Source organism: Eleutherodactylus coqui, chromosome 1 (genome assembly GCF_035609145.1).
Source record: "Eleutherodactylus coqui strain aEleCoq1 chromosome 1, aEleCoq1.hap1, whole genome shotgun sequence".
Classification (NCBI taxonomy): domain Eukaryota; kingdom Metazoa; phylum Chordata; class Amphibia; order Anura; family Eleutherodactylidae; genus Eleutherodactylus; species Eleutherodactylus coqui.
In genome coordinates this window covers 88,850,303-88,875,735 of record NC_089837.1, presented here as the reverse complement: position 1 = coordinate 88,875,735, position 25,433 = coordinate 88,850,303, and the positions used below count along the sequence as shown (strand labels likewise).

The window sequence follows — 25,433 nt, the reverse complement described above, 5'->3', positions numbered from 1 at the left end:
ATTACCATATCCTGCTCTCGAGATTGCTATATACTATATAATTAATAACATAAACAAACCTGGCTACTCTGGATTTTAACTTGGCTCACATACAAGTATAGTAGTAATATTTCCAAGTATACTTACATTTTATTTGATTTTCTTATTGTACTGTATGTATATAAATTGGAAATGAACTATTATGTGCCTGTGGTAAGAGCTCATAGATATTACCAGCAAGTATCATCCTTACTGTCTTTACAAGTAGTGTTGATCCCAAGCCGAGCTTTTAGCAAAGTTCTACTTGAAGCAGGGTTCTACTGGTTCTGTTCCCTCAACACTAGTCCTGAACACTGGTGTGTAGCACGTCTATGAGCCATAAAAGTGCTGTATAACACTCTCTGGGTGCAACTTCTATGGCTCTTAGACAGTGCTGTACACCATTTTTATGAGTTTTGGTTAACTTCCAGTTCTGCTTGAACTAATTCGAACCCAAGCTTTTGCAAATCTTTGACAGACCAGCCAAACCAAACTTTTTTCAAAATTTCGCTCATCACTACTTACAAGATAAAGTAAGAATATTGCACATCTCAGAGACTTTTTCCAATTGACTGAATCTTTAAAAAATGTGCTTGCCCATAATCAATAACTGTATCAGCCAAGTCCAGATAGAGTTGGACAGTTCATCAATATGCTCAACATTACAAATCTGCCCAACTCTTGCCCAATTCCACAGCACTGCATGACAAAATTTTGTTATAGGTGACAAGATGCTGCAGGCTATGAGGTCATGACTATGTGCAATATAATCAATGACTAATGTCCACCATTCCCCAGAGATTTCAGGACATGGAGAGTAAACCTTCAGTGGTCTCCAATCTTGGTGACCTCATGGATGATGAGGACCGTCAGCAGAGGCAAAGGATGCAGAAAGATCTTCAGAGCATGAAGGAAGAGTTAGAGAGACAGGTAAACTGTTTTGCTTTCTTTAAGATCATTTACCTGGACAGAGTCTATCTGGGCCATTATTTAAGTTTCAGTTCATTTCTGGCATTTTTTGCTGGGAGGAATAGCACAGTCCACCACGTTGGCATCCTGTATCAAAATGCTAGAAATAAACTGAGAGCTGAAATAGACACCTATTGGTCTCAATTTCACTAGTTTTCAATAATGGCTTAGGCAGGCTCCATCCAGGTTCCGTCTAGTGGTGCTATTTTGGGGATTTTAACCTTTTCCAATCCACTGTCTGCCGTCTTCCTACATTCTGATTGAAGCTTGTACAAGAAGACGTCCGACAGGGTATTCTTACGGTCTATTGCCAGCCACTCCGCTGTCGGAGCCTCTCTGGCACACACACTGGCTTTAGCCAGTAGATGGCACCGTTGCTTGACAGCAAAAAATGAAGCCTTTTAGGAAACCCTGAATCCAAAATTGAATTGGAAAGGGTTAAACATATACTCTGACAGGACCCTGGACGGGGCCAATAAGGAGGTCTAAATGGAGCCTAAAACTGCTCTTGAATATGTAACATTTTCTTAAAACCCCAAAATACATGTTCTTTCAGCGGGCAGAATGGAAGAGGAGGATCAAAGAAATGAAGACGAATCACAATGAAGAGAGAGAAGAAGTAAGAAGGATATATTTTAATTGGAGTAAAATGGAGAAATGACGGGACGATTGTTAGGCGCATAAGCGATTATCTTGCGCTTTCACACAAGAGCGGTTATCATTCAGCGGATGAAGACAGAGTGGTCCGGAGAACGCTTCTGGCTACTCGCCTCCATTCACAGTAAACAGGCAGTGGTTCATAGACGAATGATTATCTGTTTACACCAGGCTGATGATCGTTAAATGTCTACCCCTGCACAAACTGATAAGCGATAAGCGAACAATTATCATTCGTCTTTTAGTTGCTGACAGCATTTACACTGGATGATATTGTTCAGTCCTGTACGATCCAGCGAGAAACTGAACGATAAATGTAAAAGGGCCCTAAAAGATACACAAAAGGGCAAATGTGAACATTGCAAGAGGAAATGATGCATGATTTGACTTACAAGAGAGAATCCTCATCATGCACCTCCCCTCAGTAGCATGCGGTGAGTGACACATATAAAGGTGTCACTTATACTTCACAGACAATTAAGAACATTTAAAATAGAAACAAGGTAACTACCGTGACACATATTACCAATCACTTGGACCTCTAATGGATCATGTCCTCTTGGATTTTTTGAAACCATTGAATTCTTCTGTGAATTTGTGTACTGCCTTGGCCTATATATCTTAGGGCCAGTGTTTGGCCTTATGGATACTTGGTTAATACATTGTATTTGCTCCGCTGAGGAGTGGATATTTTATGTGTTCTGTCCCGCCACTTTGCGACCACACGTTGTGCGTTCCACCATTTATGTTGTATACTTGCCCTGACTCAGTGTCCACATGAATCCCCCTTTTGATGGGAATTTTGATTAAGCATTTTTAGTAAGTTACAACTTATGAGAAGTTGGAATTGTAATTAAATTCCCATAAAAGATTTCTCTAACAACTTATTTGTATTAACTCATCAGCTTATGAGCGAGAATGATCGACTGAGAGCTTCCTTGTCCAGTGACCAAAAGGCAAGAGATGAGCAGTTTGAATCCGCTATACAGACCCTGCAGTCTACAATTAAGGGGCAGCAAAAAGTCATCAAGACTCAAGACAAGAAAGTATGTTCACTACTTTACTATATGGTTAGAAGCACGCACCCAATGGTCAGCGGGGCAGGGGGGTTATTGGAGAGACAGTAATTATGTATTTCAGAGATACTGTAATTTTAGGATTGGCTTCATAAGTAGGTCTCTTATTACAGGGTGGTGAGTCCCTTGACCATTCTCAAAAACATAAGGACCACAAACAGACTTCCAGTGAGATTATGACGGCTCAAAATGCTTTGTTATGTCAACATCTGTAATCACACTTGTTTGTAATGAACCAATATAATTTTTAGTAGTAGTGGTGCATTAAGGGAGCCAAAGGCCTGGGGCTGCTCTCACAAATGGGACCCCTCTAATAGAATATTTTCTGGTAAAATATTAAATACAGAACAGAACCTCATACAAACACTTCAGCTGCTGCAGAACATCCCAGCTACTATAGGAAATCATCAAAAAATGTCCACTGCTGCAGCTACTGGGCGGCCTCGGATCAGATGTTGTGCACAGTTTAGACTGAAAACACTGGCTGCAGACCGATGTGACCAGCAGCCAATAGAGCACATTATAACAAGGTCAGCTTGGACAGCCATGGGCTCCAGGCCCGGGAGAGGAAGGGGGGGGGGGGGTGCTCCAAGTGTCCTTATCATACTCCTCCATTGATTGTTATCACACCTGTACACTGCAACACTATATACCACTATCCCAAATAATTAGTTGATTCAGGCTGTACATAGCCAAGTCTACGCAAAGGAGAATTCCACTTTTTATAAGCAATGACTTTGGCATTTTGCAGATTGTACACTCCCTTATCTTTAAGGGTTCACTCACACAATGTATTATCTCTGCGCATTACGCAGTGCTGAAACCCGATACTTACGTTGGGTTGTTCAAACCTGCATTTTTCACTTGTGTATTTCATGCATGTGGAAAAAAACACACAATGTCCTATTTTGGTCGGTATTACGGACCAGAATCTCCCATGTAAGTCTATGCAGCGTTACAAATACGCAGTGAATATGCACAATATATGCTTCTTCACTTCGTACTTGCGCAAGAAGGCAGGAGAAATCTTTTGGCCCTTCTTGCATGTTTTTGTTTGTGCCCATGAAATACATGCGCTAAAAAATTGTGACAGGGACCAAAACTCACAGTTAATACAAGGAGTTTTAGTCCGTGAATGCGCTGCGTATTTCACAGACTGCTTATGCCCATGGGTGTGAGATCTAAGGGCGACCGGCCGCAAATGGGCGTATTTTCACACGCATTTGTGCAGGTAATTTTTGCATGCGCAATATGCAGTGAATAGAACCAAATAATCTTAATGGGTTAATTCTCACGGTTCTTTTTTGCGTGCGCATTTCGCTTGCGGGGAAAACAAAACTATTTTTGGGCACATTTGCACACCAAAGGTCCCCATAGGAGTCTACGGTGGTGCACAAATATGCACATTGGTTCGTGTGGATATGCGCATACCCACAAACACCAGCACCTCGTAAGGCTAACTGACCTTTTAAATTAGGGCGGAGGGGATTCCTCTGACTGTGTGAAGGAGCAGTGCATGCACAAAATATGCTCCCTGCGCATATATGTTGTGTAGGAGCGAGCGTTTTTGCGCTTGTGCTCGTACGACCGCCAGAAGAGTCTGTGAGCTACAACTCTTTTTCATTAACACGGTAGAGCTATATGGCATCTACTGAGCACCGCATGTGTGGGGTTATTCATTCCCGGAAGGGGTCCTTCACACGGGTGTATTTGTGGGCACAATAAGCAGAGGATAGAACCCAAGGTAACTGAATATCGAATTCCCCTTTGAACAATCCTTTCTTTAATGAAAAATATCCGTGTTTTATTTTAATATACTGCAGCTTCTGTTGTCCACAGGGTCCATGAAATAACATCTCTCATCTCTTTCTCCCCAAGATAAAAGAACTGAGTACAAGAACAGAAGTCAACGAGCGTACGTAAAATGATAGACTCTTACTATGTGTCTGGGATGTATATACAGATGGAGCATGCACCAAACTAATGTTTGGGAATTTATATCTGTTTATTCAATGCACCAAAATACTCAGTATTGCAGTGTATTGTGTTTGCGATCGAATGATTGCTAGTTCAGGTCCTGTATGAGGAAAATTAGTGCATAGCATGTTGCACTATTTTTTTAATGACATTTTCCAATGGAGGTTCAAACCTTTGATGCTGTGTAAACAAGTCCTTATGTGAGCTCATCTACAATTGGGCATCTTGACTGTTTCCAGTAACAACCAGAAACATGTGCATACAGTTCTGGACTGTAAATTCACATCAGTATAAGATATAAGATCCTTTCACACCACAGGATCCATAGCCAGAGCTATTCTAACTCCTTCGGGGGCCCAGTGAAAAGGTGTGTTTGAATTCTCCCCCCCCCCCCCTCCCTCCCCCCTCCGCAAAAAAAAAAAAAATTCTGTGCCTTGAAAGACTTATATCACTCAGTTAAGCCTGCACAAGGTAGCGCTCACCTGTTGCTGTAATATCCTGGTAAGACATGAAACTGATGCTGCATCTCTCTGGATGCTACTACTCCCTGTTTCTTCACCCCCATGATCTGGAGAGAACCACTGGTCCAGAACGCCATAAAAACTTTTTTCAGCCAGTATTTTTTTCTGAAAACTCTGCTCATCCTGCCGCTAACCCTAACACTTCCCACTATAATAAGCTCCCACTCTATCCTCACTGTAATAAGGCCTCTCTGTACCCCCCATGGTAATAAGCCCACTCTGTACCCCCAATAGTAATAAGCCCACTCTGTACCCCCCATGGTAATAAGCCCACTCTGTATCCTCCATGGTAATAAGGCCTCTCTGTATCCCCCATGGTAATAACGCCAATCTGTACCCCCCATAGTAATAAGCCCACTTGTTACCCCCCATGGTAATAAGTTCCTCCTCTATTCCCCCCACTATTATAAGTATGCAGTCACAGTCCTGCTCCCCTGTACACTTCTCTCTGGTTCTGTTGCCTGAGAGCAGGGCACATGGGAGCACACTACTGGGATATGTGCCGTGATATATAAAAGACCAAATCACTACAGAAGTAATAAGCATCAGAACAGAGCTCATTACAGAATAAATAACATGGTAGTTGGACAACCTTTTGTGCCCCCCGCCCCTCCAGGATGTCAACAGTATTCACATCCAGAGGATGCAAACACAGCTGAAAATGGCACCGGCGTCCACTGGCATTGGGGCCCAGTGTATGTGCACAATTCGTCCTGTGATTAAAAGGGACCTGCAAATAGCATTTACATGCCCTGTCTGCATGGAACCATTGCTGAGCAGTAAATGGACAGTTACTGCACTGGAAATACGTCTGCCGTGACTTTGCACCCACACTTGACTCTTGTGAGGGAAGACTCATAGTAAATGGTTTTTACTTGCATTGAAATTTTGTAACAGTATGAGTACTGTTAATTCTAATAATACATCATGATACTTGCTACATTTACATACAAAGCTGCTAAATACATCTATGCAGCAAGCAAAATAAATGGCAAACAATCATATTTTTCAATGTTTCATTTATTATGCAGCGCCTCAGGTGGCACAAGTGGTTTTCTCAGTTGGAGAGACGAAGCCAGAGTCGAGTGATGATGGTAAGTAAAGCACACATGTATTATGTGATACACAATATATGTATTATGTGACCAGTGTTGAGCAAACTGAAACAGTCGAACTCTGTTTCGAGTCAAACTTTGCTGAAAGTTCGATTTGGCGCAAACCAAAACCTTGGGTGGTTCATCCCTGTTCTACCCACTAAAATAATTTCTTCTTCCTTCTTTCTTTTTCCGTCTTCTGTTAAAGAGTAGAGATGAGCGAGCACCAAAATTCTCGGGTGCTCGTTACTCGGAACGAACTTTTCGCGATGCTCGAGGGTTCGTTTCGAATAACGAACCCCATTGAAGTCAATGGGCGACCCGAGCATTTTTGTATTTCGCCGATGCTCGCTAAGGTTTCCTTGTGTGAAAATCTGGGCAATTCAAGAAAGTGATGGGAACGACACAGCAACGGATAGGGCAGGCGAGGGGCTACATGTTGGGCTGCATCTCAAGTTCACAGGTCCCACTATTAAGCCACAATAGCGGCAAGAGTGGGCCCCCCCCCTCCCAAAAACTTTTACTTCTGAAAAGCCCTCATTAGCAATGCATACCTTAGCTAAGCACCACACTACCTCCAACAAAGCACAATCACTGCCTGCATGACACTCCACTGCCACTTCTCCTGGGTTACATGCTGCCCAACCGCCCCCCCTCCCCCCCACAGCGCACACCAAAGTGTCCCTGCGCAGCCTTCAGCTGCCCTAATGCCTCACCACCCTCATGTCTATTTAGAAGTGCGTCTGCCATGAGGAGGAACCGCAGGCACACACTGCAGAGGTTGGCACGGCTAGGCAGCGACCCTCTTTAAGAGTGGCGGGGCGATAGCCCACAATGCTGTACAGAAGCAATGAGAAATAGAATCCTGTGCCACCGCCATCAGGAGCTGCACACGTGGGCATAGCAATGGGGAACCTATGTGTCACACACTATTCATTCTGTCAAGGTGTCTCTGCATGCCCCAGTCAGACCGGGCTTTTTAATTCATAGACACAGGCAGGTACAACTCCCTATTGTGAAGTCCCTGTCGACCGACAGCATGGGTGGCTTCCTGGAACCCACCGGCGGTACATAGAAATATCCCATTGCAGTGCCCAACACAGCTGAGGTAGTAATGTCGTGCTTAATGCAGGTGGGCTTCGGCCCACACTGCATGCCCCAGTCAGACTGGGGTTCTTTACAAGTGGAAACAGATGCATTTATAATTCCCTGTGGACCCACAGCAGGGGTGGGTGCCAGGAAGCCACCGGCGGTACATAGAAATATCCCATTGCATTGCCCAACACAGCTGAGGTAGTAATGTCGTGCTTAATGCAGGTGGGCTAAAAATTTATTTGATTACACTGTAGGCGAGGGCCCACAAAAATTGCTGTATCAACAGTACTAATGTACCTGAAAAAAATTGGCCATGGCCAACCAAGAGGGCAGGTGAAACCCATTAATCGCTTTGGTTAATGTGGCTTAAGTGGTAACTAGGCCTGGAGGCAGCCCAGTTTAACGAAAAATTGGTTCAAGTTAAAGTTCCAACGCTTTTCAGAGCATTGAAACATCTAAAAATTGTTTCGAAAAATTATGAGTGAGCCTTGTGGCCCTAAGAAAAATTGCCCGTTCAGCGTGATAACGTGAGGTTTCAGGAGGAGGAGGAGGAGGAATATTAGACACAGATTGATGAAGCAGAAATGTCCCCGTTTTGCATGGTGAGAGAGAACGTAGCTTCCATCCGCGGGTGCAGCCTACGTATTGCTTACGTATCGCTGCTGTCCGCTGGTGGAGAAGAGAAGTCTGTCGGTTGACAGGCGGGTACGCTTATCTGTGATGATTCCCCCAGCCGCACTAAACACCCTCTCCGACAAGACGCTAGCCGCAGGACAAGCAAGCACCTCCAGGGCATACAGCGCTAGTTCAGGCCACGTGTCCAGCTTCGACACCCAGTAGTTGTAGGGGGCAGAGGCGTCACCGAGGATGGTCGTGCGATCGGCTACGTACTCCCTCACCATCCTTTTACAGTGCTCCCGCCGACTCAGCCTTGACTGGGGAGCGGTGACACAGTCTTGCTGGGGAGCCATAAAGCTGGCCAGGCCCTTAAAGACTGTTGCACTGTCTGGGCTGTACATGCTGCTCGATCTACGCACCTCCCCTGCTACATGGCCCTCGGAACTGCGCCTTCTGCCACTAGCGCTGTCGGATGGGAATTTTACCATCAGCTTGTCCGCCAGGGTCCTGTGGTATAGCAACACTCTCGAACCCCTTTCCTCTTTGGGAATGAGACTGGGAAGGTTCTCCTTATAGCGTGGGTCGAGCAGTGTGTACACCCAGTAATCCGTAGTGGCCAGAATGCGTTGAATGCGAGGGTCACGAGAAAGGCATCCTAACATGAAGTCAGCCATGTGTGCCAGGGTACCTGTACGCAACACATGGCTGTCCGCACTAGGAAGATCACTTTCAGGATCCTCCTCCTCCTCCTCCTCCTCCTCCTCAGGCCATACACGCTGAAATGATGACAGGCAACCAGCATGGGTACCGTCAGCAGTGGGCCAAGCTGTCTCTTCCCCCTCCTCCTCATCCTCCTCCTCCTCCTCCTGAACGCGCTGAGATATAGACAGGAGGGTGCTCTGACTATCCAGCGACATACTGTCTTCCCCCGCCTGTTTCCGAGCGCAAAGCGGATGCCTTTATGGTTTGCAGGGAACTTCTCAAGATGCATAGCAGAGGAATGGTGACGCTAATGATTGCAGCATCGCCGCTCACCACCTGGGTAGACTGATCAAAGTTTCGAAGGACCTGGCAGATGTCTGCCAACCAAGCCCATTCTTCTGAAAAGAATTGAGGAGGCTGACTCCCACTGCGCCGCCCATGTTGGAGTTGGTATTCCACGATAGCTCTACGCTGCTCATAGAGCCTGGCCAACATGTGGAGCGTAGAGTTCCACTGTGTGGGCACGTCGCACAGCAGTCGGTGCACTGGCAGATTAAAGCGATGTTGCAGGGTGCGCAGGGTGGCAGCGTCCGTGTGGGACTTGCAGAAATGTGCGCAGAGCCGGCGCACCTTTACGAGCAGGTCTGACAAGCGTGGGTAGCTTTTCAGAAAGCGCTGAACCACCAAATTAAAGACGTGGGCCAGGCATGGCACGTGCGTGAGGCTGCCGAGCTGCAGAGCCACCACCAGGTTACGCCCGTTGTCACACACGACCATGCCCGGTTGGAGGCTCAGCGGCGCAAGCCAACTGTCCGTCTGCTCTGTCAGACCCTGCAGCAGTTCGTGGGCCGTGTGCCTCCTATCTCCTAAGCTGAGTAGTTTCAGCACGGCCTGCTGACGCTTGCCCACCGCTGTGCTGCCACGCCGCGCGACACCGACTGCTGGCGACGTCCTGCTGCTGCTGACACATCTAGATTGCGAGACAGAGGTTGAGGAGGAGGAGGAGGGTGCTTTAGTGGAAGAAGCATACACCGCCGCAGATACCACCACCGAGCTGGGGCCTGCAATTCTGGGGTTGGGTAGGACGTGAGCGGTCCCAGGCTCTGACTCTGTCCCAGCCTCCACTAAATTCACCCAGTGTGCCGTCAGGGAGATGTAGTGGCCCTGCCCGCCTGTGCTTGTCCACGTGTCCGTAGTTAAGTGGACCTTGCCACTAACCGCATTGGTGAGGGTGCGTACAATGTTGCGGGAGACGTGGTCGTGCAGGGCTGGGACGGCACATCGGGAAAAGTAGTGGCGACTGGGAACTGAGTAGCGCGGGGCCGCCGCCGCCATCATAGCTTTGAAGGACTCCGTTTCCACAACCCTATACGGCAGCATCTCAAGGCTGATAAATTTGGCTATGTGGACGGTTAACGATTGAGCGTGCGGGTGCGTGGTGGCGTACTTGCGCTTGCGCTCCAACACTTGCGCTAGCGACGGCTGGACTGTGCGGTGCGAGACATTGGTGGATGGGGCCGAGGACAGCGGAGGTGAGGCTGTGGGTGCAGGCCATGAGACGGTTGTGTCTGTGTCCTGAGAGGGAGGTTGGATCTCAGTGGCAGGTTGGGGCACAGGGGGAGAGGCAGCGGTGAAAACCGGAGGCGGTGAACGGCCTTCGTCCCACCTTGTGGGGTGCTTGGCCATCATATGTCTGCGCATGCTGGTGGTGGTCAGGCTGTTGGTGGTGGCTCCCCGGCTGATCTTGGCGCGACAAAGGTTGCACACCACTGTTCGTCGGTCGTCAGGCGTCTCTGTGAAAAACTGCCAGACCTTAGAGCACCTCGGCCTCTGCAGGGTGGCATGGCGTGAGGGTGTGCTTTGGGAAACACTTGGTGGATTATTCGGTCTGGCCCTGCCTCTACCCCTGGCCACCGCACTGCCTCTTGCAACCTGCCCTGCTGATGCCCTTGCCTCCCCCTCTGAAGACCTGTCCTGAGTAGGCGTTGCACACCAGGTGGGGTCAGTCACCTCATCGTCCTGCTGCTCTTCCTCCGAATCCTCTGTGCGCTGCTCCCTTGGACTTACTGCCCTTACTACTACCTCACTGCAAGACAACTGTGTCTCATCGTCATCGGCCTCCTCACCCACAGAAAGTTCTTGAGACAGTTGGCAGAAGTCCCCAGCCTCTTCCCCCGGACCCCGGGAACTTTCGAATGGTTGGGCATCAGTGACGATAAACTCCTCTGGTGGGAGAGGAACCACTCCTGCCAAATCTTAGCAGGGGCCCGAGAACAGTTCCTGGGAGTGTTCCCGCTCCTGAGCAGGTGTCATTGTAGTGGAGTGAGGAGGCTGGGAGGAAGGAGGAGCAGCAGACAGAGGATTCGGATTTGCAGCACTGGACGGCGCAGAACTGTGGGTGGATGATAGCTTGCTCGAAGCACTTTCTGCCATCCAGGACAGGACCTGCTCACACTGCTCATTTTCTAATAAAGGTCTCCCGCGTGGACCCATTAATTGGGCGATGAATGTGGGGACGCCAGAAACGTGCCTCTCTCCTAATCGCGCAGCAGTCGGCTGCGACACACCTGGATCAGGAGCTCGGCCTGTGCCCACACCCTCACTTGGCCCTCCGCGTCCTCGGCCACGTCCACGTCCACGTCCTCTAGGCTTACCCCTACCCCTCAGCATGCTGTATTACCAGTGATTTGATTTCCCAGGCAGGAAATAAATTGGCGCAAGCCTGCAGGCCAAATATAATGTTTTCGCTTTTTTGCAAACGGAAGACCCCACTGCGTGTATTCAATGAACAAGAAGTTTAATATCTGTGGTGTGGCCCTCAAAAAGTGTCACACAACTATAGTGTAGCAGAGTTATTAACTCTAGCAGAGCAGGTATTTGCCAGTCAGGAAAGACAATGGCGCTAGGCTGCAGTAAAGCGTAGCTGGTTGCGTCTGATTTTTGTACATAGTACACGCAGCACACACGTACACGCAGACCTTAGGACTGACACAGGCAGGCCAAATATAATTTCTTTTCCTTTTTAGCTTAGGGAAGCACCCACTGCGTATATTCAATGAACAAGAAGTTTAATATCTGTGGTGTGGCCCTCAAAAAGTGTCACACAACTATAGTGTAGCAGAGTTATTAACTCTAGCAGAGCAGGTATTTGCCAGTCAGGAAAGACAATGGCGCTAGGCTGCAGTAAAGCGTAGCTGGTTGCGTCTGATTTTTGTACGTTGTACACGCAGCACACACGTACACGCAGACCTTAGGACTGACACAGGCAGGCCAAATATAATTTTTTTCCTTTTTAGCAAAGGGAAGACCCCACTGCGTGTATTCAATGAATAATAAATGTCTTCTGGCCCTGCCTACACAATTCTATCCCTGTAGTATTAATGCCGGGTGCAATGCTCTGCACAGCCGGTTTTGAGAAAAAAAAAAAAAATGCAACACTGCTAACAGCAGCCTGGACAGTACTGCACACGGATAGAAGTGGCCCTAGAAAGGACCGTTGGGGTTCTTGAAGCCTACACTAACTCCTAACACTCTCCCTGCCTAACCCCCACTTCTGTCCCTATTGCTGTGCGCAATGCTCTGCAGATCCAATTTTGGACAAAAAAAAAAAAAACTGTGCTAACACAGTACTGCACACTAGTAGATGTGGCCCTGAGAAGGGCCGTTGGGGTTCTTGAAGCCTACACTGACTCCTAACGCTCTCCCTACAGCAGCACCAGCAGCAGCACTTTCCCTCAGCTAAGTCACAACGCATCTGAGCCGAGCCGCGGGAGGGGCCGATTTATATACTCGGGTGACATCTGATCGCCCCAGCCACTTACAGCAGGGGGGTGGTATAGGGCTTGAACGTCACAGGGGGAAGTTGTAATGCCTTCCCTGTCTTTCAATTGGCCAGAAAAGCGCGCAAACGTCTCAGAGAGGAAACTGAAAGTAACCGGAACACCGCGTGGTGCTCGTTACGAGTAACGAGCATCCCGAACACCCTAATATTCGCACGAATATCAAGCTCGGACGAGTACGTTCGCTCATCTCTATTAAAGAGGGCTTTATGGCTCTTAAATAGTGCAATAAACCAGTGGTATTGGTAAAGTTCCAGTTCAGTTCGAACTAATTTGGACCGAACCAAACTTTTGTTGAACTTCTGTGAACCAGCCGAACCCAACTTTCCAATAGTTTGCTAATCAGTATATGTGATTGAATTCTGAATTCTATCATGAAGTTTGTATTAAAGCGGTTGTTCCGTCCCCTCACTCAGAATCCCCATCTATGAGTCAGAGTGAAGAGCCCCTGACAACCATGTAAATGGGCACCATGTAATGTTATATTTGGCCTGCTTGTACTTTATAAGAAGCCTTGGTCTGTAGCTTTGGGTTTTTGTGATATAATCAGAGCTCTGTGTGGTGTAGAGTGCTAAGGCAGCAGAAATGCAGTCCTAAGCTCTCACTCATGACCTGAAGGTTGCAAGTTCAATCCTTTCAAGGTTGACTCAGCCTTCCATCCCTCCGAGGTCTGTAAAATGAGTACCCAGCTTGGTGGAGGATAATAAATAAATTACCTGGAAGTGCTGCCAAGTAAGTTGGTGCTATACAAATAACAAGATATATTTATTTTATTACCTACACATCGTGGCCATAGTGTTCTATTTTTTTTTTTCAGCATGAAAGGTGACACCACATAAGACAGGAGAACATAGGGCCAAAGAGATATCACAAAATCACTGTATTCAAGTGAATAGGGTCATTCTGCAGAAACTTTAAAGGGGCTCTTCTGACAAATCCCTACCGATGAAAAAGTGATGGCTTATCATAGACTTAGTGGTGGGTTGGGTCCTTGACATATCTCCATACGTAACAATTGCTTTATTAATCCATTTTAATATGCTGATAATTGTTCTATGTGCAAATTTTAGATGACTCTCTAGATGAAAGAATGAGAAAGATTGAGACTATGAGAAAGGACCCTAATTTTGCCAAGCAGTTCCGTCCTATCTTGAAGCAGACGTTACTGGAGAAGCTAGAAAGTATGGGTGTGAAAAAGGTAATGTACAGTACAAGATGTCGCAGCTGGATCTGCATGACACAACGGCAGTAAGAACCTATCTATTATATGTGGGATATTTATAAAATGTAGTATAAAGCTGCCCAATTTATTCCCAGCAAGTTCATTAGCCCTTTAATGTGGTTGTCCAGGGTTAAGAAAATGTGGCTGCTTTCTTGCAAACACAGCGCTACCCTTGTCTGTGGGTTGTATCTAGTATTGCAGTTCGGCTCCCAATCACTTCAATGGAGCTGAGCTGCAATATCAGACACAGCCCCACCGACAAGGGTGGTGCTGTGTTTGAAAGAAAGCAGCCATGTTTTTCTAACCCTGGACAGCTCCTTTAATGGTCTATAATTTTTGTCATTTGTAGGGTTCTAAAGGAATTTCGTTATCTGTCTTCAAAGAATTGAAATCTGTGTTGGCAAAGCAATACCTGCAAAAAGTGAGGAAATGGCCAGGCATTGAGACTGAAAAGGCAAGAATGGAAAAACTTCTTGAGAAACAAGTAAAAAGGCAAAACAACATTTTGGAAAAAGAAATGTTAATGTCCACGACCTCACAGCCTTCAAGTAAGGGGCGGAGCAACTAATTATTTCATAAGTGTTTGATAGGCATGCTCTGTAAGGTTAGGTGATGTAGTAGCAGAGGGTTTTTATAGGTAATGCTAACAAATGGTTGGAAAATAAGATCAGTCTTCCTGGACCTCTGGGAATTTGCAATTAGTTTTGAGTAAATCGAAACAGTCAAACTCCATTTTGAGTCAAACTTTGCTAAAAGTTCGGTTCGGCACAAACCTGAACCTCAGCGGTTTGCCTTGGCCATACCCAGTAAAATAATTCTTCCTCTCCTACTCCTCCATATGAGAAAGCAGGAAAAAAAATCAGGGTGGGTCGATTCAGCGCTGGGGTACTAGGTTCAGATCTGACCAAGGACAATATCTGCATGGAGTTTGTATGAGTTTGAAGAAACCTGCACAAAGATAAGGAGAACATACTCCCTGCAGATGTTGTCCTTGGTAGATTTGAATGTGGGGCAACAGTGCTAACCGCTGAGACACATTTATGGAGGAGGATGAGTTTTAGACTTTTTTTTTACACACGAGTTTCAGGCCTCATGTCCACAGTCGGATTTGCTTTGCAGAATCCGCACGGGTCACCCGCACGGAAGATCCGCAATTCAAAGTGCCCATAGGGAAGCATTGGCATCCACAACTGAATTTAAGCATGCAGATTTAATTTGCGGACCATTTGGTGCGGAAAACAAACCGCAGCATGCTTCATTTCAGTGCGGACGGGCTTAATAGAAGTCAATGGGTGCGGACGATCCACAGTGCATCTGCAAATACAATTGCGGATGCACTGCGGATTTGAAGGTTAAAATCAATTAGGGAGGTGGGCTTACGGATTGTTTTCTGCACGGATGATCTGCATACATCTGCGCAGAAAAAGTTTTACATCCGCGATCTGCAAATGGTTTCCGCAGATCTCCCGCATGCGGAATCCAATCCGCCGGTGGACATGAGGCCTTAGGGATATTGGTGATGTACCGGTTCAATTAGAAGTGATTTGGACCAAACTGAAATTTTAAAACGTTTGCTCAGCACTATTTGCAATCATTCTTACTTTACTGTAATGGATATCAGCTCTGCATGATGTGCCTTACTGGTAAGTGGGTGGTGGGCTGCGCTTATGCAAAACCTGAGATGCAGTGCAAAGCAAGAAGGGGGGAGCATTAGCATCAGAGCAGGATTGTTTCCATTATCTTCATGTTGTGTTGTCTGTTCAGCAGCAGTTCAGAGTCCAAGGAGTCCACGTTTCGTCTCAACCTCTGGGTCCACAGAACCGTTCAGCAACGTGAGAATGGTCGCATCCTCAAAATCTCTCCCAATATGGACAACTGGTCAGAGTACAAGCAAGGCGATTAATGTCCCTCCACAGGCGAAGTGAGCAGAGGTTTATTATACCGTGAACCGTATTTATTGTATCCAAGTGATCAGAAACAGTGAAACTGCACTCCTCCCACATGTCATCAGATATAGTGTGCCCAGACAGACAGACAAGTACAAAATGACGTGGTTTCAGCAATTGTTTAGGGTTAGTTCCTTGGTTGCACGATTCACAATGCACAACTTTTACCTTTCCTTTTATGCAAATATGTTCAATACCGCCAACTAAATTTGTTTCAAATAAATCCAAATAGAAGGAAAAATATTAATTTCCCAGAATTCTTTGTATTGTACTTGTTAAAAAATGTAAAAAAATCTATATATTCTGTAGGCTTAACATTAAAGGAGTTACCCAGGCAAATAAAAATAATAATACAGCTCAGGATGGTGGCAAAACATAAAAAAGGCATACCCAGTTTACCCGATGCACCGCTGCTCAGTTCCAGCGTAACACATGGACCTGATGGGCACTTGCGCGGGGGCCCACAAACATAGGGGCCCCCTACAAATCTATGTATGTTATTATTTCAGTGCACCTTGTATCATATATGATAATGGTGTGTGGCGTAGTACATCGTATTCTTACTTTCTTGGGTAAAGTAGCCTGGCACTATGAAGAAAGATGTCTACAGTGCAAGAGGAAAATGGACCCCAGAGACTTAGGCCTCCCTCACACAGATGCTTTTTACCCTGATTAGTGCGGCACTTTCAGCACTGCGCTGATCATGGTATAACACTCCCATTGTTTTCAATGGGCCTGCTCAGACAGCTACCCGATTGCAGCGCTTTTCAGCGCCGCGATTTTCGAGCGGTATCTGTTTTCTCTTTTTGAGCATTTTGCATTCCTATTCAATAATGAGTAGTGCTAAAATCCGGCGTTACTGCAGCTAAAAACTAAAGTAAAATGTGGCAAAGCTGTGGTTTAAATCGTGACGCTTACCGCAACGCCTGTGTGAGGGAGGCCTTAGACTTCCAGTTGTCTGGTCTAGGTGGCCAGTTACTGACTTGCTCGGCCTCCAGAGTTTTCTCAACGTCGTCCCGTGCCTGCTGCATCCCCATTTTTATTCCTGTGAGTAGTTGTCATAGAGGCCGTAGTACATTGCTTTGCATGGGGGCGCATAATGCCGGTAAGACGGCACTGCTGCTTCTACTGTGCTGATTGTTCCCAATCCCCCGCTGCTTTCTATTCCTGCTGCAGCAATGATGTCACGGGGAAGCAGGGACATGTGACTGCAGCAACCAATCACCAGTTCACTTTGGCCAGTGATTAGCTGCAGCGGTCACATGTCCCTGCATCAGTCTATCATCGCTAATTCAGCAGGAATTATATAACCCCCTTAATGTGGTTAGTCTGACACAGCCCTGAGTGACAAGTAAATACTTGTTTTCTTGAATAACAGCCAAGCACCACTAAAAATAGGAAGGTTAGGCCTCTGACAGACAGAATAATTGCCCCACGAGAAACAGTACTGCTAACAATGATAACTGCTTATTCCTTAAAGGAACACAAGGCATAAAAAGTTCACAAAATTGAAAAAAAGAAATCCCAGCAGTTCATCTCTTAATCTTCTCCTCACCTTTGATCCTACAGTAGTCTGCCCCATATTACAATTAAAATTTAGAAATATATAAAGACATCTTCCGTTAAAATTTAGCAATATATAAAGACATCTCCGGAAGTTCCAAGAGGTCAGCTATGTACCCGTATTATGCCTTACCAATGCTGGATTGAAATTGCAGGTGTAATAGCCATGCCAGTCACTGAAGAGTAGTCATTATCAGGAAGTCCCAGTATGCAGTACATTGGGATGAGATGAAACCGTAGTCAAATAAAAGCCAGAGGTCAGCAGCAGTAGGTATCGGCATGCAGTAAAATAGAATGAGATGGAAGCATAGTCAAATGGAAGCTAGAGGTCAGCAGCAGTAGGTATCAGCATGCAGTACAATGGCATGAGATGGAAGCATAGTCAAATGGAAGCTAGAGGTCAGCAGCAGTAGGTATCGGTATGCAGTGCAATTGGATGAGACGGAAGCGTAGTCAAATGGAAGCCAGAGGTCAGTAGCAGTAGGTATCAGTATGCAGTACAATGGGATGAGACGGAAACGTACGGTAGTCAAATGGAAGCTAGAGGTCAGCAGCAGGAGGTATCGGTACAATTGCAGAGGAGCAGTAGGAAGAGGAGCTTGATCAAGGTGATGGAGCACAATAATCACACACTGGATCTGAGGCACAGTCAGGCTTTTATAGGAAGTCCTAATTAGTAGCAGGGCAGAGCCAGAACAGGGAGATAGGAAGTGGATGTAGCAGGAGCAAGGAAACATAGAACATTTACATTTATCATTCATTTCTAGGTTTAACCAAAACAGGAAGCAAAAAAACTTTTACTCTTATTTGTGATTATTTCAATTTGAAAGGTTTCTTACTTTTTGCTCTTCAGGACTCCTCCATTCACCTCAGAAGAAGACACGTCAATGATAGACCGTTTACCTTTCCCAATTCCTAAACCCAGGACTAATCTTATCTCTCAGCCAACTTCTATGGCCAAGAAAGTTGAAGATATAAGTGATGATGACTGGTCAGATGATTCAGATATCTCTCCTGGGAAGCCTAGCCCCAGAGTGGTTAGCTTTTCGAAAGACAAAGCAAACCAAGGTTAGAGACTGAAAAAATGTACAGTTTGTGAATAGCATAAATTGCTTATATTACTAAATAATGAAATAGCTGAATTATTCATTTTATTTTTTTAATGGTTTTGTTCAGCCAACTATTTGATATGCATGGAGGCAATCAATTGAAAAGAAGGATTGAATATGTTGGATTTCAACTTATGCAATTCTCTGTATTCCTAGAGATAAGCTTTGTTGGTTAAGTCTGGTAGAGGCTTATCTTCGTCTAATGGTAGCCATACACCTTCAGTAGCTGTCGACTGAGCATTCATTCAGCCCAGTATCTATTGGAAGAGGGGAGAAAGTGGCTACAAAACGCCTCTGCAGGTAGCTTATCTCCCATGAGAACATAAGAATTTGGCATATTAAATTTAACATGCAAATGGGAAGATGGAACAATGCGTCTACAGCACCACCTATTGGAAAGCAGCATTTCTGCAAGTCAATATGAGACCTTTCTAGTGTACAGTCATCTTTAGTTTTTCCCAAACTGGACAAAGTCCTTGTGTATCTCCAGGCTTGTGAGGGCTACGTGGTACTACACAGCTTCCTCAATGGTGCCAAGATAGGGAGAAGGCTCCAACGAGCTATTATGTGGCATAAATGTAATTTTCCTGTTAGAGTTCCTTCCTCTGTATATGCCCCTGGAGTTAGTCATGACAAAGTATGTAAATTGTAGTAGTAGGTGGGAAATATTTAATAAGTTAACTACTATGGCATGCAACCAAGGTTGTGTATACAATAGAGGAAGCCCATTAGCTCCAGTGGAGAGGCAGTCCAGTTCTGTTTGGACCCATCTGCTTTGCTACTAAGTGAAGAGTATCTACAGTACGCAGAATTCACTTCTTCAAAGAAACTGCATTCTTAGCAAGCAAAGATGTTGGCTTTTGGTTCAAGGATTAAGGAAAGTGCATGGAGAGGGAAACTTGTGTTTCTCTCTCTCTTCTATATTCACCACTTCTTGCTACAATAGAAAATGTGTCCGGTATGTGATTCTATCTTTGACTTGTACTAATAGTAATTTAATGCACTAATATTTATGCATGTTCTGTCTGTCACATTTAGGGTCTCTGGTCCAGTCTATGACCCAAAGCCTAGAAAGACAACTATCAAAGCAAAGGGAAAAACCAACTGGTGGAGTAGAAATTCTTTCCTCCACTTTAAAAACCCCAACTGCATCTGCAATAAGGAAATCTCAGGTAAAACTATGAAAAAGGTGCTTTTTAGAAGAATATATGGTGCTTATAGGAAGTATGCTGTAGATCTAATTTTATTCTGTTGTATATCTGTCTTTTTATCTATTTTGTTACACTAGTGGACTGTTGAATTATTCTAAGCGTGTCGAGAAGACAGGCCTATCAAATGCCAATAAGTGTCTCTAAAATCCTGAATGTGCAAAACAGCATCTGTTATGATTTATAGGGCTTTGCCTTAATAATTTAGAATCTACAGTTGTCCCTCCTTACTGTTGCGTCCTCTGGACGTGCAACCTCAATAACATAAACAAAAGGCACAACTGTGCAAAGGAAACATAAAACTAGGGCAATTCTCTCCCTATAGTCCCCTAACCCGGGAGTGGTCCCTGCCTACTCGGCGGAACGATCGCTCTGACAAGTGCGAGCCCGCACGCGTGCCTGGGCCACTGGCAAGTCCCTATCAGGGAGCCGTAGCACAAAAGAAAGGTGAAACTGAAAACCAAACAAAAACAGAAAAGCACTTAGCTCGCATGGAGAGCTACAGCCAGGATGTGTTCCTCTGTCACTGTCCAGCGGCAACTGAAGCAGTGACCAGCACAGGGGTCAATGCTAGCACAGTTTAAATAGGAGCTGAGCTAGTCAGCACCAGGTGCTGAATGACATCACCCTGCCACTACCACGCCCCTCAGCTCCAGGAGAAGCAAGGGCACACCCAAAACCTGGTCTGGCTTGCAAGCAAGGTGCAGGTCTCAGAACGGCTGCAACACTTACCTTTCATCTTGACATGACATTTCTCAAAATGAGTGGTACAATATGACCAGGTTTGAAAAAAAACATGATTTAGTGTTACTCTGCCGGAAGTAGTTAATGCTACATTTGTCTACATGAAGCCACCCAATGGGTGTGATGTGGGTTGTAGGCTGTTGGGAGTTTTACTAGCATGTTGTGAAAAATTGACATCCCTAACAAAATTTGCCAAAAGGTAAAGATGGATACATCTGTCCATAAAAAGTTGAGTAACTTTGTAGATTTGTTACGATATACCTATCCTGTATTATAGTTCAGAGTTGCATTCACCATTCTGCAGGCATCAGAGCTGCTACTTTAGTTTTCAGAATGTTATGCTGTCTCTTTAAAGGGGTTGCCCGGGACATTTACCATTGATGATCATTCCTCAGGATAGATCCTTGATAGTTGATCAGTGAGGGTCTGCCGCTTGGGAAACAGACAGCGTTGTCCATATTGTAGCAGTCCAATTTGGTACTACAGGCACAGCTCTCAGGGAATACAGACAGTGTTATCTGCTTTCATCGCTATCCTCACTGATAGTGGGCCTGGGGATGAGCTGACCCCATGAGCTGTCCATATTGTAGCAGTCCAATTTGGTACTACAGGCACAGCTCTCAGGGAATACGGACAGTGTTATCTGCTTTCATCGCTATCCTCACTGATAGTGGGCCTGGGGATGAGCTGACCCCCACCAATCAACCATTGATAACTTATTCTGAGGATAGGTCATCAATAGTTAAAATTCCAAAAGTCCTGGAAAACTGCTTTAACTCACTTGCGAATTACATTGATTTGATGTATTTTCTAGTCATGGGATGACAGTGACTCTGAATTTTCATCATTGGAAGACATCACTGATAACCTAGACAACAGTCCAAAGAAACCTCAACCTGCTTTACGTCAGAGTGCAGAATCCACCGGCTCTCATGGAACCAGTATCTGGAGCTCTGCAAGTGCAAAGGGCTGGTAACGCTATGAAAATGTGGACTCAGGAATGTTTAATGTGCAATAATTCTAACCAGCAACAATGTATTGTTTAATAAACCTAAAAGAAACTTCAAAGGGTGTTCCGCACAAATATTTTTGATGACCTATCCTCAGTTGATCGTCTGGGGTCCACTGCACGGCATCCTGACCAATCAGCTGATTGGGCGCTTGCTGTCAGTGCCACAATATACAGGAGGGTAAGGAGTAGAAGCTGATGTTCCGATCCCTGTGTAGTGGCCGGCGCAGCGCTAATTAAAATCAATGACATATGTGCCTGACTCAACAAGTTGGAATGGAACCTTCTGCTTTCACTCCAACCCATGTTTATAGTGTGCTGGCAGCGGGCACCAAATCAACTGATCAGCCAGGGTTGCAAGCAACGGACCCCAGCCAATCATCTATTGAGTACCTATTCTGAGGGTGGGTCATCAATAGTATTTTTTTGGAATATACCTTTAAAAAGGATCAGGTAACATATCACAGCTACAGGTCCATGCTACTAACAATTCACTCTAAGGGATAAAGTCCATACAAAAATCATTGAAAGATGCCTTACTTACTGATACAAGGGTACAAGGGCAGATACAGAGACCAGTTCCAGCAGCAGGCAGGTGCACCTCTTACCTCCCCATATACCATTTTCCTTCTGCATGCTGCTGGGAACTATTCTCTATGCTGGTCCATACTACTAGTAGTCAAACAACAACAAAAAGTAATAAATACGATTTCTTCCTTTTACATAAATATATTTAGGAAGTTACTGTGTATGTTATTCTATTTTGTTACACTTGAATGTTCACATTTTAATATATCAAATGATTTATGATATTCATACACTGTATCAATTGTTTCTATATACTCTAATCGGAATCAGGGTTAGTTCTGCATATACAACAATGTCACAATTTTGTGGGAGGAATAAACATTTCCAGGGGGTTTCATAAGTTGCGGTGCTCAAGTTCAATGTTGTGCTCATTATCTAAAGCGACCTCCAACCCCTCTGGTCAAGTCACATGTCGGAGCTCTCCTGCTTGAATGTGGCCCCATAGCTACTAGTAAAGGAGTCTTATACATTGACTTCTTCATATACATCTAAAACAAATATTTAACCCTTAACAGTGAGCAGAATCAGTAAAGGGAAAGATAAACATGGAAATCTTTGTTATACTTTAGCATATTGTATTCTACATATCAGGGATCCTTAGGCTCAGAGTACCCCTCAATGTCTGTGATACAGTTTTTGGCACCACTGATATGTTGATGTAGGTATTATAAGAGATTAGAAAAACATGTCTGGTTTGTTCTAGAAACAGAACTGCTCCTCTACCACAGTGAGGTTGTGTTATGGCCACTGGTCATGACTGGTGGCACCCCCAACCTCCTCCTGCATGGTCAGTGCTGTGTCTCCCATGTTGTCTGTCCAATACTCTGTATCTCTTGTCAGTTTCCTGGTCCCCCATGGGTGCGCTCTTTCTGCTTAGTATGCCTCTTAAAAGGCCAGCGTGTGAACCCAGCTTTTCAGCCCCCAACCAATTCTAACAGGTCCTAGGCTTTTTAGGACTATTCTCCCCAGGTGTCTGAGCAGTCAGTCTCCATACTGTGTGAGGGTGAAAGTGTGTTTCCTTTTAATTTCCTAGTCTTTAATCTCTGCCTGAACCATCCAGCTTTCCCGACTTCTCCAATCCTGACCTTGGCTTGGTACTCGACTACGCTTTCTCTTGTCTGCTGTCTACTCTGACCTTTGCTGTGATCTATATTGTAAAAGTATTCTGCCTGCCCTGACTCCAGCACTTTTCTATGACTACGTCCCTGTATACACACTCTAATACCACATTATGGAAAACCTCACCAAGCATATCAGCTGCCTGTGAGAATATTTCTAGGGTAAATATCTGGGGATTCTGGCAATGAAGACCAGATCCTGATTAGTGGGATGCAAGGGTGAAAACCAGGTTACCCCAGGTGCTGCCCCTGAGTCTAGCCCCAAGTCAAATCAGTTCTGCGACAGTGGATTCATATGCACTGCTGTGACAGCTGGCCTGATACCAGGGGTCTCATCAGTGAATAGTACCAACGTGTATACAGCAGCAGAGGAAGGACAAAGTGGAGACTGTCCCCAACACCATTCATGAACAAGGGCACCTGGTGTATACGATTAGTGATTCAAAGAGATACAGAGACCTGGCTTTACACAAACTGCTGACATACAGAGACGGTTAATCTATTACTGTATTCCCCATTATTCTGCATTGCATCACATGGTTGTTGCTGAATAATTTCCAGTAACGACTGCAGCCTCATCCTGTGTATTGTCACTCATCTTCCTGCATAACCCCACCACTTACACACAGACAAGATGTGGAGAAAACAGCTATGTTGTTGTAATCGCATACATCCCTTTAAATTAATATAGTTGAAAGATAGAAAATCCGGTTGAAAGGGGCTATACACTTTGAACCAGGGGTGTAAATATAGGGAGCCCATATATGAATAAGGGCATTATAGTTGGGGGCCCTTTTACAGATTTTGCATTGGGGCCCAGAAGCTTTAAGTTACACCTCTGCTTTAGACAATCTTTTTAATAGAATCGCTTTACAAGATTCCTCCATAGTAAACTGATCACAGGATGTCCTGCTGCTGGGAACCCCTTTAAACTGTGGTGGAGCCTGTCAGTAAATCTTCAATTCACCTACAGAGCCACCACAGAGTAATAAGGCATTATACAGTTCTGATTGAAATCAATGGGCTTTACACTGGAGGTCCTTTAACCTACCAGAGGGAATGATATTGAAGACCCACCAGTTTTATGCACAACTTGCTTATACCATTGCACATGCAGGCTGTGTCGATTAGGTCAGGGGTCCCCAACTCCAGTCCTCAGGGACCCCCAACAGGTCATGTTTTCAGGATATCCTATGGTAAGAACACCTGTGGTAATGTCTGAGGCACCGACAATGATTACATCACCTGTGTGATACTGAGGAAATCCTGAAAACATGACCTGTTGGCGGTCCCTGAGGACTGCAGTTGGGGAATACTGGATTAGGTCAAATAGGGGCAATTCACATATAGATTCAAGTGGCACGTAACTGGCTCCCAAGTTGGCTCACAATGGGATAGTTTTCGGCTGGACAAATGCTGATTCTATGGTGTTTTACTGAATCAATAATTTTCTATTTTGAGAATCAGTGCTGAATAGGGATGTTTTGTATTATTGTTGTTTTTCAGTGTGTTTTATATTTTTATACAAATAAAGCTGATATTTCATTTGACTCCAAATTGTCAGAATTACTGATGAATTCTGTTAATATGTAGTGTGACATTAGGGGATTAGTCGCATCCCGGATTGCCATATTTTGTAATAAGATGGGTGGCATCATGCTGAGGAACTCAATCCACAAACAAAGACTTTCTTCATATTTTGTGACTGCCAGTTTTATTGCATCACAGCAATAGTATACAGTTCTTCATACACTGATACTGTACAGGTACATAAACAAAACCCTGACTGGCAGGCCTCTGCCTAAATATTTGGCATTGCCCTTACTAACAGGTCTAGCACCAAAACTTAATACCTCACAAATCAGCAACCAGTTAACATACATAAAGAGCATAAAGAGATTCTCCACAGGAATCGGCAAGCTCAGAGCTATTCCTGAGAGGCACACACTTTTTTACTGAGACATCTCAGGTGCCTCCTAATTAGGCTCATTAGCCAGCCCATCTCACAAAACTATACTTTTGCCCTATGGTGTCTACTTTACTAATTGCAATCCTACTCTAGTTATAACTGTATTTGCTATAAACTATTGCAGCACTTAAAAAGCAACTAAACTTTCTAAGTTTTGATTGGTTGGGATCTGAGGGCAGAAGAGCTAATCTGAGTGCTATGCCTATTGGACTGTTTCTGTCACTGCTTAGATCTGTGTATGGGTTCCATAGAAAGGCTGTAGGTTCCATAGACTGCTTGTGATGACAGTCAGACAACAACATTCAGCTGCGAGGAACAAAGGTGTTTACTTTCAGTTTGCACAAAGGAGATTCCATTACTTTCAGGCAGGATTCACATGCAGCATTAGTGT

The 25,433-nt window shown here is 45.1% G+C and overlaps 1 protein-coding gene across 4 annotated transcripts in view; it reads left to right on the top strand.

Annotated features, from left to right (window-relative positions):
• Window positions 1-24,623, top strand: part of DZIP1L (DAZ interacting zinc finger protein 1 like) — a 60,839-nt gene extending 36,216 nt beyond the window's left edge. For 2 of the 4 annotated variants that reach the window (XM_066598074.1, XM_066598071.1), the window contains exons 6-16: window positions 817-948; window positions 1,544-1,606; window positions 2,550-2,690; window positions 4,599-4,635; window positions 6,250-6,312; window positions 13,637-13,764; window positions 14,138-14,336; window positions 15,553-15,709; window positions 18,151-18,365; window positions 19,445-19,578; window positions 21,173-24,623. In XM_066598074.1, coding sequence (XP_066454171.1) covers window positions 817-948; window positions 1,544-1,606; window positions 2,550-2,690; window positions 4,599-4,635; window positions 6,250-6,312; window positions 13,637-13,764; window positions 14,138-14,336; window positions 15,553-15,709; window positions 18,151-18,365; window positions 19,445-19,578; window positions 21,173-21,334 — 1,431 coding nt within the window. In that variant the 3' untranslated portion in view covers window positions 21,335-24,623. The remainder of the gene's footprint in view (window positions 1-816; window positions 949-1,543; window positions 1,607-2,549; window positions 2,691-4,598; window positions 4,636-6,249; window positions 6,313-13,636; window positions 13,765-14,137; window positions 14,337-15,552; window positions 15,710-18,150; window positions 18,366-19,444; window positions 19,579-21,172) is intronic. The other 2 variants (XM_066598073.1, XM_066598072.1) reach the window with 2 other exon arrangements.
• The last annotated feature ends 810 nt before the right edge of the window (window positions 24,624-25,433 follow it).